The following is a 16,628-nucleotide window of genomic DNA, read 5'->3' as shown; positions in this document are numbered from 1 at the left end:
TGCTGTCATTTGCTGTTTCTTGTATGTTTCTCTCTCACTTTCTCAGTATTTATAAGCACTAGCTTTTCCAGGGAGCAAAATAGCCATAATAATAACAAAATTCATAGAACTGTGGTTCCCCTCCAGGTGTCGTGTGGATGTCATTAACTTCTAGATAAGTTTGACCACCCATGCCCCTCCAGGGCTTCGTTTTTGCTGGCAGAGGGCTAGCAAAACAAACTAAAGACAAAATAAAAGGAGAAATATTTCCCCTTTTGCATCTGAGCATCCAAGAAGGGACAGGAAAGGAGAAAAGGAACAAGGAAAGGCAAAGAAGAAGATGGGAAGACAGCAAGGAAGGAAAAATAAGGAAAGAGGGGAAGGAAGAAGAAAGGTGAATGAAGAGGGAAAGAAAAAGAAGAAAAGGAAGGGAGGGAGGGAGGGAGGGAGATTATATTGAGAGTGAAGGAGGGTCTGAGGAAGTCCTCCCTTAGCACTTGGCCACCACAGATGAGCTTGACGCAAATGACGTCGAGCTGGCCATGCCCCCCCCCCCCGAGGTCAAACACAACCCTAGTGGGTGTCTCAATGAAATCGGTTTGACATCCCTGCTCTAAAGGAACCATCTGGCAGGTAGATGTGGCAGAGCAAAGGGGTCAGATTAGAACAAGCCGATGATCAAGGCAATGAACTGTACGTCCCCCCAGCGCTATTTTCTGCCGTGGTCCGAGAAAGACTGGAAGCAACGCACCAAATCCTATTCCAGTCAGGCTGCCTAGAAAATTACTGTAAATAGTTGAAAGAGTTCTCCGTTGAAAGCACTGAGACCTCCAACAGGAGCATGTTTCCTTGTGTAAAATGCCTACTAAGTGTGACTGATGTTTTTCTGCCAGTTAGTGCAGAAATCACCAATCTTTCTGGTGGGCCCATCAGGATTTTGGAGAGTGGAGCATCTGTCAAAGACAGCAAATCTATCTATTCACATGGCCAGTCATGAACACCCGTTTCCAAAAGGCCAAACGGGAAGCTTAACGAATAAAAATATAGCCATAGGAACATAACTCAGCAGCCGACCATTTTATTACAAAAATTACCTGTAGGCTAATCAAGATTGAAAGTTCTCTATGCTATGAAGGATACAGAAACTGGATTGGTTTCAGTGAGATTACTGAGATAGGTAGGTAGGTAGGTAGGTAGGTAGGTATGTAGGTAGGTAGGTAGGTAGGTGTGTGTGTGTGTGTGTGTAGGTGTAGTATATGTAGTATGTAGTTTATAGTATGGGGAGGATGGGGTTTGGCAGTGCCAGTCCACGTCAGCTGTGGACTTTGGATCAACCCTAATCTTTCTCTCTGTGATGTAGAAATTGCATCTTACAGGGCATTAAGACGACAGCAGCGGGGTGAAAACGATGGCTGATCTACGAATTCCTCAAAAATAGAGCATGCTAGAGAGTTAATAAGATTATTTACCAAAACATTCTATCTGTAAATGAGTACTTTAATTTCAACCGTAATAACACAAAGGCTATCAATGGATTCAAACTCAATGTAAATCATTCTAATCTTGATTGTAGGAAATATGACTTCTGCAATACAGTAGAAATCCTGTTGTTAGTCTCTCTAATCCCCATACCTTTCACTGTAAACTGTCTACCTTGGACCTTTCATGTTTCTTAAGAGGTCTCTAGGGGGGCGTGCATAAGCGCACCAGCATGCCTACCGTTCCTATCCTACTGTCGCCATTTATATGTAATCATTCCATATGTTTATGGCTATGTTTTGCCTATTTATATCCTTTTTTTGTGCCAATTTTTTTCATGTGTCCATGTCTATGTCTATACTGTTACTTGTTTCCTTATACTTTTTGACAAACAAACAAATAAATAAATAAAGGCTAGACTCTCACCTCATTTCATTAGATGTAAATTGGCACAAGTTGAGAATCGAGGTACTCTTCTTCAACCCGTTCTTTTTTCCCCTTGTGATATCATTTTCTGGAATTTTAGAAGATGAGTCCAGAATTTTATTACACTGGCAAGCCCTAATCCTCTAAATGTGCCTTTATTCCAGGATGCTTCCTGCACCCCTCAAAGATGCTGTTGAAGTTGCAACATGGAAAAGATGCTATAACATGCAGGAAGTTAACTCTGCACTCAGTAAGATCCAGCTGGTGGGATATTCCCAGAAAATTGTGAGTTTCTCTAAGAAAAAAAAAAGGATTTGGGGAGGAAATCTGTAGCTGTCTTCTTTCCTTCTGTATCCATTTTATCATAGGATGGTAATCTGTTGTCTGTATTAAAATCTGAATGAAATAAAAATCTGTCATATCCATAGATTCCTTCTTCCTGCCCAAAGCTTCCAGGTTTATCTGGGAAGCAGTTCCACACAAACCTTCTCAGTTATGCCTGTGTATCCATTCTCCTGTGTCCATGTGGATGCCAGCCATAGGTGTTCTATTTGTATAGTCTTTTAAAAGAATTTTGGTTATAATTTTTGGCTGATGCTTTTCACATTTGTGTTTGCTTTTCTGTGTTCTTTTCAAAAAAATAATGTCACTGTCTTAAATGTGAACATTAAATTGTCTATGGAGATTCTCATCCAGTTCATGGTTGTCCCAAAGATGCTTTTTTCAAGAGGCAACTGGACTTTCTGTTTTTTCTTTGAAAACATTTCGCTTCTCATCCGAGAAGCTTCTTCAGCTCTGACTGTATGGTGGGGAATGGAAGTCTACAACACAGTCCTGTCAACAGTTCCAAGAAAGCTCCACACCCATTTGCACTATTCAGGTGACCCTGAGGACACAGATAAACCTCCAGGTGGCCTCAACGACTCGTTAAAAGAATACAAATCGCCAGCTGTCTGCAAGGAGTATAAATCTTTCCATTCTCTGAGCTGAAGAAGCTTCTTGGGTGAGAAGCAAAACCAAAAAGTCCAGTTGCCTCTTGAAAAAAGCACCTTTGGGATAAACATTGAATTAATTGTAGAAAGAAAGAGAAAACAGCTTTAAATACAGTCATTATAGATGCCAGAAGATGTAAGTCCAAAATCCGGTTCTCACAGCAACTCAACCAAAGTTTCTGGGAAAACCAGAAGCAGATAATAGTTCTAAGCATTCTCCAGTTCTTGGTTATTCACCATTTGTTTACCATGGATGCATTGCCATTGAACATGGAGATCAACTCAGTGAGCCAAGACTACATCTCACCATAAGAACAGCAAATGTGGAAATTTATGTTCTGGGATAGTTTCATTCAGAATTCAATTGTTTTCTTCTCCCTTCCTCCGACAGGAGCTTTTTGGTGCAGTACAAGTCTCTCCTCTCAGTTCTGGATATGCACTGGGCAGCTCCAATTGGATCATCCAGTCACATTATGAGAAGGTTTCCTATGTCTCAGGATCCTCACTCCTTACAACACATCCACAGGTACCATATCTTTGCAGGTTTGGTGGTGACATTCCCCCTTTTCAGTGGTTTGTGTTGATTGGATTTAAATAGTATGCGCATGGCAATTCCCGTATTCTCCTACCCATAGGGCAATATTCTGCATGAACTGAAAAAGCTCAGCATGCTTGTGGGTTGACTTGCTGGAAGGATTCTAGCCCCATTCTTTGGCTCCTTCCATTTCATCATTGATTATTGGGGGATACCTATCTGGAGAATGGAGGAAGATAAGTCATGAATTCCAGAGTTCTTACCTGAATAAAGTACTATTATCTGTAAACATATGTGGTACTGTCATCACCTAAACCCGTGATGGCGAACCTATGGCCCGCATGCCAGAGATGGCATGTAGCACCCTCTCTGATGGCACGCGAGCTGTTGCCCCAGTTCAGCTCCGCTGCGCATGTGCACACACCTCCCGCCAGCCAGCTGGTCTTCAGGACTCTGCTGCACATGTGTGGGGGGCGGTGTGCATGTGGGAGTGGGGGACATGTGGGAGTGGTGCGTGCACATCTGCAGGGGTGGGGCGCATGTGCAGGGATGCGCACATTGCAATTTGGGGATTCGCTTGCACATGTGCACGCACACTTTGGGCACTCGGTCCGGAAAAGGTTAGCCATCACTGACCTAAACTTAGTTTTGGCATCAACCCAGCTTAGCAGCCAAAGCTCCATCATGCTCATTGACACCTTCCTTCCACACCTGATTTTTATAACTACAAAAAAAATTACTGTATTTTATTTTATTTTACAAAGGAAGCTGTTATAAAGGAGAGTGGTGGGTTCCATATCCTTATTTTCATGGGTGCAGCCCTGGATTCCATCAATTTCACTTTTAACCCTGACTGTAGCCCCCTGCTTTGTCCAATCAGGCTAAGAGCCTATAAAAGTGGCTTCAAGAATTGGATTTGAGGACCCTGGATCCGGTCTCACTCTGACCCAATCCTGATGGCTGCCCTTGGATCATTTCACCCTCCTATCTTATTTGATTGTTATATAAGGATTATCACACACAATACTCTTTGAACATCCTAAGTCAAGGTTCAGTTGATGGAGATGGAGATGGGTGTGTGTGTGTGTGTGTGAAACACAGAGAGAAGAGGGAGGGAGGGAGAGAGAGAGAGAGAGAATGTATGTATGGCTGTACACCGCCCTGAGTCCCTAGGGAGATAGGGCGGTATAAAAGTATGAATAAATAAATAAATAAATAAAAATAAATAAATAAAGTTTGGGTGCCAAACTGTACAGAAGCCTAAGCCATTTTTTTCCTGCATGGATTTATGCAGAATTTATGCTGCTGCTTTCTTGAACTATAGCCATCAGCACACTGAACACATCATTCCCAAAAATCCCCAGTCACCTGCATGAGTTTCTAACAAAATGCAGGGATCTGCAGTAGAAAGGAAAAAAAAGTGAAGACCGCTCTACAAAGGGAACTCCAATTGCAATCTAAGCTTGGACACATATAGTGAAGTTATGTATCTCTTCAGCAAAGGAAACTGTTTGGTTGAATGGAGAATTAAAGGAGCAACTCCATGCTGTCATTTTAAGTATCCTTCTAATCCTTTGACTATGAAAGGGCCATATGACCTGAATAAGGTGTGAAAGATTTTATATTCTGTACAATAGACCTGCTTCGATAGATACAATACATAAAGACTTTGCTCTTTCCCAAAAATTGAGAGACCCCTCTCTTTTTGTACATAAACACCTCATTCAAACATCAGATGAACCAAAAGTTAAAATCATGGTGTTGTAGACATAACCCTCTAGTAGCCTTAACAAGAGTTGTGGCAAAGGAAAATGAATGACTTGCCAGGATGTGTCAAAGAATAACCCAGAGTGAAATCCAGCAGGTTCTGACAGGTTCTGGAGAACCGGTAGCGGAAATTTTGAGTAGTTGAGAGAACTGGCAAATAATACCTCTGGCTGGCCCCAGTGTGGGGTGGAATGGGGTTTTGCAGTATCCTTCCCCTGTCACGCCCACCAAGCCACACCATGTCCACCAACCTACAACCACAGAACCGGTAGTAAAAAAAATTGAATTTCACCACTGGGATAACCTATACACTAAATTTCACTAAGGAGTCATCAATATTTTTTTATTATTTGCTCCTTATGCACTTACAAGTATTCTCCTTTCTTATTCTAAGGGACAGAGGTGAGTTTCACAGAATTTTACCACCTGTTCGCTGTGCACTGAAAATGTGTGTGGCTTAGAAAACGTGACTAAATAGGATGGCATAGCACCGGCCCACCGGTCACCACTACCGGTTCACTTGAACCGGTTCAAACCAGCTGAATACCACCACAGCTAAGAGAGAATGCTTCTTATTTAAAGTTATGGAAAAGAATATCCGTATGTCCAACATAGCCTTGTTTGATTTCAAAAGAGGAACTTCTGCAAAGATGGATTGCTAAAAGGGGGATAGAAAAAGAAAGCAAAGTCTTCCTAGGGTACTTAAGACTTGCTTAAAACTGTGACAATAGAAATTCATTTAAAAATATTCTGCAGGCCAGAAAAGACCTAAATAGAATCGAATAATAGAATCGAATAGAATTTTTATTGGCCAAGTGTGATTGGACACACAAGGAACTTGCCTTGGTACATACGCTGTCAGTGTACATAAAAGAAAAGATACCTTCATCAAGGTACAACACTTACAACACTTGATAGTCATAGGGTACAAATTTAACACTTAATGATACAACACTTAATGGTAGTCATAGGGTACAAATAAGCAATCAGAAACCAATCAATATCAATATAAATTGTAAGGATACAAGCAACAAAGTTATAGTCATACAGCCATGAGTGGAAGTGATGGGAACAATGAGAAGATTAATAGTAGGGCAGATTTAGTAAATAGTTTGACAGTGTTGAGGGAATTATTTGTTTAGCTATTAAGTATAATTAACAAGTAGTTTCAGAAAAGTTTTTGGAAAAAAGATGATGTCCTTCAGAAAACAGAATTATTTCCAGACAAGAAGTACTAAAAGGAAAGTAAACATGCTGTGAGACAATGAGGCAGGTGCGTGGTGTTGAGAAGTGTGATATTAATAATGTTAAGACCAACTGGTAAATATTTATTTCAGAATATCACAAATAAGCAATTGGCAAGGTATAGTATTTAAAAGAAAAATAGGCTAGCAAAGAAGGTGAATTAATTCTTTGCTTCTGTCTTCATTGTAGAATAAAAATATAAGGTAAATATACCTGTCTTAACTTATATTTTTAGGAGATGTATCTGAGGAAGTAAAGCAAATACTTAGGAACACGATATATAAAATTCTAAAGCAGTGTTTTTCGAACTTGGCAACTTTAGGTTGTGTAGACTTCAACTCCCAGAATTCCCCAGTATCTGGCTGGAGAATTCTGGGAGTTAAAATCCACTCATCTGAAAGTTGCCTTGTTTGAAAACACTGGTCTCAGTCATATTCCCAGACTGAAATCAATACCAAACTAACTAGTATCCATCCAAGAGCTCAAATATACAGTGGCTGATGTTTTAAAACAAGAACACGTGACATTTTCCTGATAAATTAGCATCTGAATAAGAAAACTGGGAAATGATTGGTTTAGCATCCTTTTTAAAGTCTTGGGAACTCAAAGCAAGTACAAGTTAGCTTATCAGTTCTGAATAAATTGCAGGCAAGCGAATTTTGACTAAACGTTTTAGAAAAACTCTAAAAAATGGCAGTGGAAGAGACTTTAAAAAATATATGCAGAAGATTTCTTTCATTTGGAGGCAAGGATATAGAGGGTAAGTAGTGCGGTCCGTTAGGAATTCTGTTCTTGTGCCCTGCATTGAGCAGAGAATTGGTTGCTCTTTACCTTCCAATTGGGAAATGCTGGTAATGTAAATAGTTTTGTTATATCTGATCTTGCTGTTCGGTTTGAGCATTCAAGGCAACTTGTAAAATGAAAAGAATTCAGAGACATGAATTGAAACATAGTTCTCAACTTACGACCACAATGGATCCCAAACTTTATGTCATTAAGTGAGAAATTTGTTAAGCGAGTTTTGCCCCATTTTACGACTTTTCTTGCCACATTTGTTAAGTGAATCGCTGCAGTTGTTAAATTGTTACGTGAATCTGGTTTCCCCATTGACTTTGCTTGTCAGAAGGAGATCACATAATTCCAGGGCACTACAACTATCATAAATGTGAGTCAATTGTCAAGCATCCGAATGTAAATCACATGACCATGGGGATGTTACTTGTTTCAATGATGTTGTAACTCTGAACGGTCACTAAATGAAGTCTTGTAAATTAAGGATTAAAATATATTAAAATAAACATGATGCATGTTGGAGCTGGAACAAGAAAATATCCCAACTTTCTTTATGCTATGGAGGTTTTATGAGCGGCTGTACTGAAGAATTCTTAAGGTTGTGGTGGCCCAATTGACCTCATGTGTGGCTCCAGTTGGGGGAAATAGAATCAAAACTAAAACTTCCACTTCCAAGTTTCCTGTATTTGATCACAGTTAGAATAGTTTTCACAGTTCTAATCACTGCATTTGAGGAAGGATATTCAAAGGTGGAAAAGTTGCAGAAAAGAGCAACCCAAATGACTAAGAAGTAAAGCAAAAATCGGAAATCTGTTGCTTTTAGATGTTTTGGATTACAGTTGCCATATTCTTAAACCACTAGCTGTGCTGACAAGGGTTGACATGGAGTTGTAGACCCAAATGCCTGCAGGCATCAGATTGTCCATGCTTGTTCAGGCTAAAGTTTTTAATGTGTATTTAGGCTTATGGCTAGACACTATAAATAAGCCATACAGTAACAATCTAACATGGTTTTACTATAAGCCCCCTACTTACAGTACTTGTTAGCTTCCCTATTTAAATGTTAAAAGATTTCCCTGTTCTCACATATAAAAAAGAAGGGGATTGAATGCAACATATTTTCCAACAAGACTGATGCCAGGTTTCATTGTTATCACTGTTCCAAATTATGGATCTTGTGATAACTCTCATAAGATCCATAATTTGTCTCCATAGCCATTGCCTTATATGACTTTCAAGAGAAGCAAAGCAATGTTAGAAGACACTAACCATATACTGCCTTTGAGAAAACAAACCTATGACAAACTCTGTCAAATTGTGGCAGAATACAAAGTGTAAAGTATTCTGTTTTAATACTCCTCCCCGTTGGGGTCCTTCCACACACACCCCCAAGCATTCTGTCAGGCTGCCTCTGATTATAACTAGGAAAGAATACACCTTGACTTCATTTGCAATAAAGAAAAGTACTTTTACTAATTACAATCTAGATAGCAGCAGTGTAAAGTTGGATCTGAGACAAAATATGGCTAACATATCATATCCCCCCATTTGTCCCTCCTCCCTCAGGAGGTCAGGCTGGTCTGGTCCAATGCCAGCTCCTTCTCGGCCCCCATGGTAATCTTCCTCCGCCGGTCTCTAGCTGTCAATCATCTTAGGAATGCAGTATCTGTTGGAAAAGCCTGCGCTCTTAACATTCAGCCGTTAATCACCCCTCCCCCACTGTTATGTCAGCCGACACTCTTAATAGGCCCCTTTCCCTTACCCTGTATGGTGCAATGATACATCTCATTTCCTTAACTATTATACATTACAGAAAGAAGCATTTTACATTCTATCTACTGAATATAAATTGTACAAAAATTATGCGAAGATTGGAGTGGAGGCTGACACATTCTATCAGTACCCCGTGATCTCATTGAGCTGTTTAGAGTTCTTCTAGAATTTTCTTCTGAAACTTGTTGCATCCTCCAAATATGGAATTTAACAGAATAACTGAGTTGGAAGGGACCTTGGAGGTCTTCGAGTCCAGCCCTCTGCTCAAGCAGGAAACCCTATACCTTTTCACTGGGGTGGGCTTCAAAAATTTTAGCAAGGGGTTCTCTGCCCGGTTGCTGGGTGGGCGTGCACATGGTGGGCATAGCTAGTTGGCCTCCTGCACCATGGCCCGGGGGGGGGGGACTTTTTGCCTCCCCTGGCTCTGATGGCTTTCCTCAAGCCTCCAGGAGGGCGAAAAGGGCCTCCAGGCTCCGGAGGCCCTCTAGAGGCCGTTTCTGGCCTTCCTGAACTTCCAGTAGGCCCATTTTTTCCCCTCCCCAAGCCTTCACGCATGCCCTGCACTTACTTGCATCCAAAATGGGTCGTGTGGGGACTCCTGGGAGGGATGGAGGGTGGAGCGGGGCCAGCCAGGAGTGGGATTTGGGGGTTCTCCAAACTGCAGAGAATCTTAGTTAGAGGTTCTCCCGAACCCCTGCAAACCACCAACAACCTACCCCTGCCTTTTCAGACAAATGGCTGTCCAGTTTCTTCTTAAAAGCCTCCAGTGATGGAGCACCCACAACTTCTGAAGGCAAGACTTTTTATTTTAATTTGTATGTGACCCCCCTCACAATCATGGGACTCGAGTTCCTGGAAATTTGCTCATACTTCTTGTGCGTGGGATTGAAAGGAGAGGAGGTTTATTTGGACTACCCTAAGCCAAGGGTGTCAAACCGGCAGCCTGCAGACCAGATGTGTCATGTATAGGCCACACCCACCCCAGCTCCACAAATGGGAAAAATGTTGCCATCACATGATGGCAACATGACGCCCCGAGTTTGACACCTGTGCCCTAAACAATGGCACTTGCAACCCGAACTTCTCAGGAATTATAGCTAAATGGGCCTTCCATTTTCAAAGAAAGTATACTGTAGAATCATATTCCTGAGAAGATTGTTGATTTCAGCTTTCTGGGAGCATCAAGATGCCCACTGTTTGATAGGCTGATTAATTTTGAGCCCTTCCTATCAGAAAGTTTTATCTTGTTTCAGAATGACTGAAACTCATAAGATGTTTTCTGGTTGAAATTTGAACCGAGCAGTTTCTACAAGGACACTTTGCCTCAATACAACTCCTAGCAACAATAACTTATGAAAATTGACTCTTGACTTAGAAAGCAAAATTGGAGCTGATAATGGCAGGGGAAGGAGATAGGGCAGCCCAGAAGATTTGTCAGAAGTCTTTTAAAGTATATTATTTTGAAGGTTAACTCGGAGAATCAATAGTAGCACCTTGGGTCAATAGAAGATGAAATTATGACTATTGAATCCCGCATTTGTGTGTATTTCCCACAGCCAATTCAATGATACTTTTACTGGTTTATTGGCATTTTCATTTGACAAGCATCTCATGGCTATTGCATTTTGTTGTGTGTTGGTTTTTAGAAAGTGGCTCTTAAATACTTTTTTGTGCATCCACTATGTCACACTGTTTGTTTATTGTTGGCTTTTGCCCAACCTTCCATCACTGGGACAGAGATACCTTTTGAAACAGTATAGACAGAATTGTCCAGGAGACATTTGTCAGCATTTAAGAACTGCATATACTGGAAAGGTGTACATAAGCAGGAGGACAGTTGTTGCTGGCAGCTGCAATAAACAACTGGTATCTTACATCTAGTTTGTTCCTCAAAGCCAAGACAAGGTAGAGATATATCCGAGAAGATACAAAAGCATATTAGTTCCTAAGATAAACGCTTGAGTGAGAAGACTTGTAACTAAACATTACATCAGTATGACACATATTTCTTGGACTCTGGTTCCTTATCTTGTGCTTTGTTATTTGGATTTGAAAATATGTTTTTGTATGTGTGTAGTCAACTAACTCAATATATTTGCAAGGCAGAAATTCATTATCAACTTCAAAATTAGCAAATCCAGAGTCTATAACATCCTTAGAATAGAATAGAATAGAATAGAATAGAATAGAATAGAATAGAATAGAATTTTTTATTGGCCAAATGTGATTGGACACACAAGGAATTTGTCTTGGTGCATATGCTCTCCATGTACATAAAAGAAAAGATACATTCGTCAAGAATCATAAGGTACAACACTTAATGATAGTCATAGGGTACAAATAAGCAATCAGGAAACAATATCAATATAAATCGTAAGGATACAAGCAACAAAGTTACAGTCATATAGTGATACGTGGAAGGAGATGGGTGATGGGAACAATGAGATTAGGATAACTATAAGGTATACTTGGCATTTGACTAGCATGTGTGGAACTGCCCTTTAAAATGGGGATAGAGCCAGACAATTAGTAAATGTAAATGTAATGAAAAGTGAATATGATTGCTTTGCTGCCTTTAATAATTTCCCTTTTCTATAATTCAATCACTGTATAATTCAGCAGTAGCATTTGGAGGAACTCAATGCATGCAAATCTGCTTAGTAAAGTTATAGAACTCTATACTTTTTTTTTTTAATTTATATCCCGCCCTTCTCCGAAGACTCAGGGCGGCTTACAATGTGTTAAGCAATAGTCTTCATCCATTTGTATATTATATACAAAGTAAACTTAATTGCCCCCAACAATCTGGGTCCTCATTTTACCTACCTTATAAAGGATGGAAGGCTGAGTCAACCTTGGGCCTGGTGGGACTTGAACTTGCAGTAATTGCAAGCAGCTGTGTTAATAACAGACAGACTTAGTCTGTTGAGCCACCAGAGGCCCTTACTAAAGGGTGATCTTTTGTAAACTCCCTGAAGCCACCACAAATAAGGGACACCTTTTAAAGGTACTTGCCTAAATATTTTTCTCATGAAATATTTGTAGGATTGCCTACCCCCAGTAATTTCTGTTTGTTCTACAGATGTGGCTGTCAACCCTGAAGTTGGCCTGACCGAAGCCATTTTAGGCTTCAGTTTTGCCGCACTGGAGTTGAGGGATAGGGAGGGGGAATAGAAATAACTGGGGGTTTGTAGCCAAAACAATATACTTCCTCCTGAGAACCAAGAACATTCTCACAGATGGAGGGATGTTACCAGGCACCTTGATTGGACTACTGTATGTGACTGATAGTTTGGGAAAGGGGAAAAACTTTTACTTTTAATTAAGGTGAAAAACTGTGGGAACATTTCACCAGCTGTGTTAATATGATATGTCCAATAAAACTATTCTTTGAGGAACCCACTTGCCTTGGAATTTTGTTTGCTATGGGGTTATTACTTGGAACTCTGACTGTGGCAAGGTGGGCACGCTTTGGTTCACTTTGGTGAAAAACTTGATGAGACCTAGAAGCATGCCTTCTCTGTCATGGTGCTGTCTCCCCACCCTGAAATTTGGATGATACTGAACCCTGGAAGGCTATGAAGACCTAGCTTTGCCCCAGTCATTGGGGCCTGGATGCTAGTGTAGGCTGGTGTATGTATATAGAATGTATATGCTATTAGAGCAATTTTTAAGGGCCCTAGCTAGGTTTTCTTCAATGAATTCTACTTGTTTATTCTCTTTCTATTTTTGTCTTTGCCTTCCAGAGTTCCACTGCTTAAGATGGATAACCCTGTCCATTTATTAAATGATTTTTCTTTCAAAATTTGCCTTTCAGCCCATGGACCAGGCGTCTCTTAAGAACAGTGATGTCCTCATCCTGACTGGACTCACCCAGATTCCCACCGCCAATCCGGATGGAATGGTGGGCGAATTCTGCAGTAACCTTGGTAGGTGGCTGGGCAGTGCTTTTGCTGCTTTTCGTAATCTGACTTGGAAAATATATGCAGTGTATGGGAAGTAACTCTAAGGCTCATTTAATCCATCCAGGTTACAGCTTCTTCTCTCTCTCTCTCTATGGCATAACATTAGCAGTTCAGATGGTATTTTTACAGGGTGCCTTTCTCTCTCTCTCTCTCTCTCTCTCTCTCTCACACACACACACACACACACACACACACACACACACACACACACACAAATATAATTAGCAGGAAATGCAAATTGTACTTTTTTGGGGGGGAGAGAACTATTTTGGAACAGATCTGGCATAATGAGATTAAGTTATTTGCTCCTGTTCACTCTCTGCTAAATAGTAGCAACATTGCTGCCAAATAAGTTCTGTTTTTTTTAATTATTATTATTTTTTTATTTACATTTATATCCCGCCCTTCTCCGAAGACTCAGGGCGGCTTACAGTGTATAAGGCACTTTTGATGGAGCTCTGAGGAGAATCTCCCAATCTTACGCCATCTTCTGTCTGGTTAACTTATAACCATTTGCATTCTTTGGAAGCCTCATTTTCCCTTTGCCATTTATCCCCTTTCCTACACTTGATTACTGAACACTCTGCAGGAGCAAAAGGGGACATGTCCCAAAATCCAGAAATGCAGGCTGCCTTTGATTAACATTGGCTGTGTATCCACAGTTCTAGAGGCTGGACTTAAGGCAGCAGTTCTGCATGATATGGGATCAATTCCTGTTCCCTTCCCCAGCTTCAGGCTTAAAAGTGAGAAATGTGGGAGGTTGTAATTTAATAGCGGACTTCACAGTTTGCATGGAAAATATCCCAGATTCAGTTAAGACTGAGAACAATGATCTAAAACTGTATTGGGGAAACTGCCAGCGTAGAGAGTGCTAAGCTAGATGGATCAGGGATTTGGCTTTATAAAAATTCAGCATCCTGATTTGTACGTCTGCATGTGGATTTGTCTTCTGGTTTAATTGCTACACAGTTTTTTTCTCTCTGCTATAGGATAGGAAAAGATGGAGGAAGGTTTAGTGGTTTTGTTTACTCTGTGCTCCTTTAAAAAAATCCTCGCTGCAAAATCCTCGCAGTTCATATTTCTGCAGTAACAGACAGAAGTCTCTGGGAAATTGATAAGCCGGATAATACAATATCACCCTCTATTTTGCTGTCTTTGATTCAAAAGCACAGGTCTCCTGACATCTTTTTGCTAGCATGCTGGCTGAGGAATTCTGGGAGTTGAAGTCCACCCTTCTTACTGTTGCCAAGATTGAAAAACACTGTTCTAGGGGGATGCTATTCCAGAGGGCAGGTATCATGATAAAAGGGCTGCTTCTTAGGCCTCATCAGATGGCATTGTTAGATTGAGAGAACACAAAGTGAATCCACTTTATCAGATCTTATCATACAGTCAAAAACAATGACAGAAAGGTTCGTTCTCAGCTATCCAGGCCTTGTGCCATGGAACGTTTTTGGGGGGACAACCAGCTCCTAAAGTTGTATCCAGAAACTCAAAGAGGTTCAATACCAGGACACAACTCTAATTGCCCACACTGGTGCTCTTCTGGGTCAGTTGGATGATCTGAGTGGTCTTCAAGGGCAACCCCAGGTAGAGGACATTGCAGTAATCTGCATGCAAGATGTCAAGGCATGAATGATCACAAGAAGGGATAGTTGCTCCAAATCTGCCATTGATACTGTTATTACTCCCAAGAATATGCTGAAGATAGCACTTTACGCTCCAGAATACTTTCAAAACACTCAGGCAACTCATTTCCCATCCTTACTTTTTCTGAAAAGTTCAAGGTTTGGGGAAGGAGATGGAATTTCACTTGCTAGCAATTTTCCAGAGGAGCTGATTATATTTGATACATACAGGGAAGGAGAAGGGAAGGGAAGGGGGAGGAAAGAGAAGGGAGGGGAGAGGAGGGGAAGGGGGAGGGGAGGAAGGGGAGGGGAAGGAAAAGGGAAGGGAGAGGAAGGGGACAGAGAAGGAGAAGGGGGGGAAGGGGGAGGGGAAGGGAAGGGTTGAAGGGTAGAGATCTGGTCGCTGCAATGATTTATTTTTTTATGAACCCTCAGCAGGCAACAACGGAGGGACTTCAGTAGCCTTAGGGACAGTGGTGGATTCAACCAGTTCGCACCTATTTTCTAGAACCGGTTGTTAACTTTCTAAGCAGTTCTGAAAACCAGTTGTTGGAAGAAATCTCCTTTTTTTCGCCCCACTTTACAGGGCTAATCCTATAAGGAAGGCAGGAAGGAAACATTCTGGTGTTGTTTCTAGCCTAATCTTTATTGCCCTGCTTACTAAAACTGTCTCTCCAATTAACCCTTATTACATTTTAAAAGCTAAAGGTTCTTGGCAGTACGCACAGACTTACTGTCGCCTGAGGTTCTCCGGAAGTTTTTTTTTTTCCCCTTTGCTGGTACTTTGCTAGGGCTTGACTTTTTTAAAGGGGAAGGTCGTTTTAAGCTTTTTACACTGCTGTTGGGTGGAAATACTCCCCTGTTGGAGTTCTTCCAGCCGGGATGCAACAATAAACACTTTGAAGAAATAATTGAATAATGAAGCAAAGCTGCTGGAAAGAAGCTTTTAGTGACAAGGAATCAATATGAGTGACATTCAGCAAGGCTTCTTGGCTAGCTAGAAAGATTAACATTCAAACATGAGTTTACATACCCTTTCTGAGTTTTGGTCTAAAACTGGTTTTTGGTACAGTTTAATTCTGTGCTTGGTGACATTTAATCCTGTGTTTATTGATGGGATAATTTTCCTTATTCAGCTTTGTTTGGAAGGAAAAAGGTTAATCTCTGTTCCTGAAAAGAAGCAGGGTTGAGAAATCTGGCTAGTTCCTGTGTCTATTTGTTCTGGTAATTGGTTTAACAAGCAACAGATACTGTGTTTGCTCTTTTGCTACATTGTAGTGCTAATTGCTTTCTTTGTAGTTAGGCTTATCTCAAGTATTTACACTTGAGCTTGTCTGGGGTGTGAGCTCTCGCAATGAGCCAGACAAGGCTTGTTTTAGTTTTAAAAGGATTTAAACTGTTGTGATTTAATTATTTGTATTGTGTTTGAATTTTTCCCTGACTAATGGTTTCTTTTTCTATCTGGGGAGAGGGGGGGTCTTCCTTCACTGCTGTAATGGTTCCTGGCACTGTCCTTTTGAGGTGTACTTCCAAGAGGCAGGATGCAAGCTTGGCACTGATTCTTTTACTTCCTTTCTGGGGGGCATGTGATCTTTCCTTAAATCTGCATGATTTCCTTAGGATATCTTGTGAGGTGAGTGAGACCAGCTGTGCTTGACAAACGTGGGAGGACAGAGACTTGAACCTGGGTTCCCTATATAGTTTGTTAATTTGTGGCTTTAGCTCGGCATATTTGTAGCCCAAATATGCCCACCCACTTTCTGGAGAGCTTAAATGACCTCTCTGCTAAAGGGCTTCACTTTATGAGCAAGAGTTGGCTGCTGATACTCATCATTGCATTTTAACTATTTTAATTCCTCAAGGTACTCTGGCACCCTGCCTGATTAGTAACTCTGGGTTGCAGGTATTTATAACCTAATGGTTGATATTTAGGGCAGCTTTTTGCAACCAAAGAAGCTTTTTGTATTTTTGTACAGGTAATCCTTGATTTACAACCGTTCATTTAGTGACCATTTAAAGTTACAATGGCACTGAAAAAAGTGATTTA

At 40.9% G+C, this 16,628-nt stretch overlaps 1 protein-coding gene across 2 annotated transcripts in view; it reads left to right on the top strand.

Moving 5' to 3' along the window:
• INTS9 (integrator complex subunit 9) overlaps nucleotides 1-16,628 on the top strand; it is an 86,382-nt gene that overhangs the window by 39,284 nt on the left and 30,470 nt on the right. For both annotated transcript variants that reach the window (XM_058164810.1, XM_058164809.1), the window contains 3 exons: nucleotides 2,049-2,169; nucleotides 3,268-3,402; nucleotides 12,806-12,917. In XM_058164810.1, coding sequence (XP_058020793.1) covers nucleotides 2,049-2,169; nucleotides 3,268-3,402; nucleotides 12,806-12,917 — 368 coding nt within the window. The remainder of the gene's footprint in view (nucleotides 1-2,048; nucleotides 2,170-3,267; nucleotides 3,403-12,805; nucleotides 12,918-16,628) is intronic.

The sequence above is a fragment of the Ahaetulla prasina genome, chromosome 1 (assembly GCF_028640845.1).
Source record: "Ahaetulla prasina isolate Xishuangbanna chromosome 1, ASM2864084v1, whole genome shotgun sequence".
NCBI lineage: Eukaryota > Metazoa > Chordata > Lepidosauria > Squamata > Colubridae > Ahaetulla > Ahaetulla prasina.
Note: the sequence above shows the minus strand (reverse complement) of the source record. Positions and strands in the feature narration are given on the sequence as shown.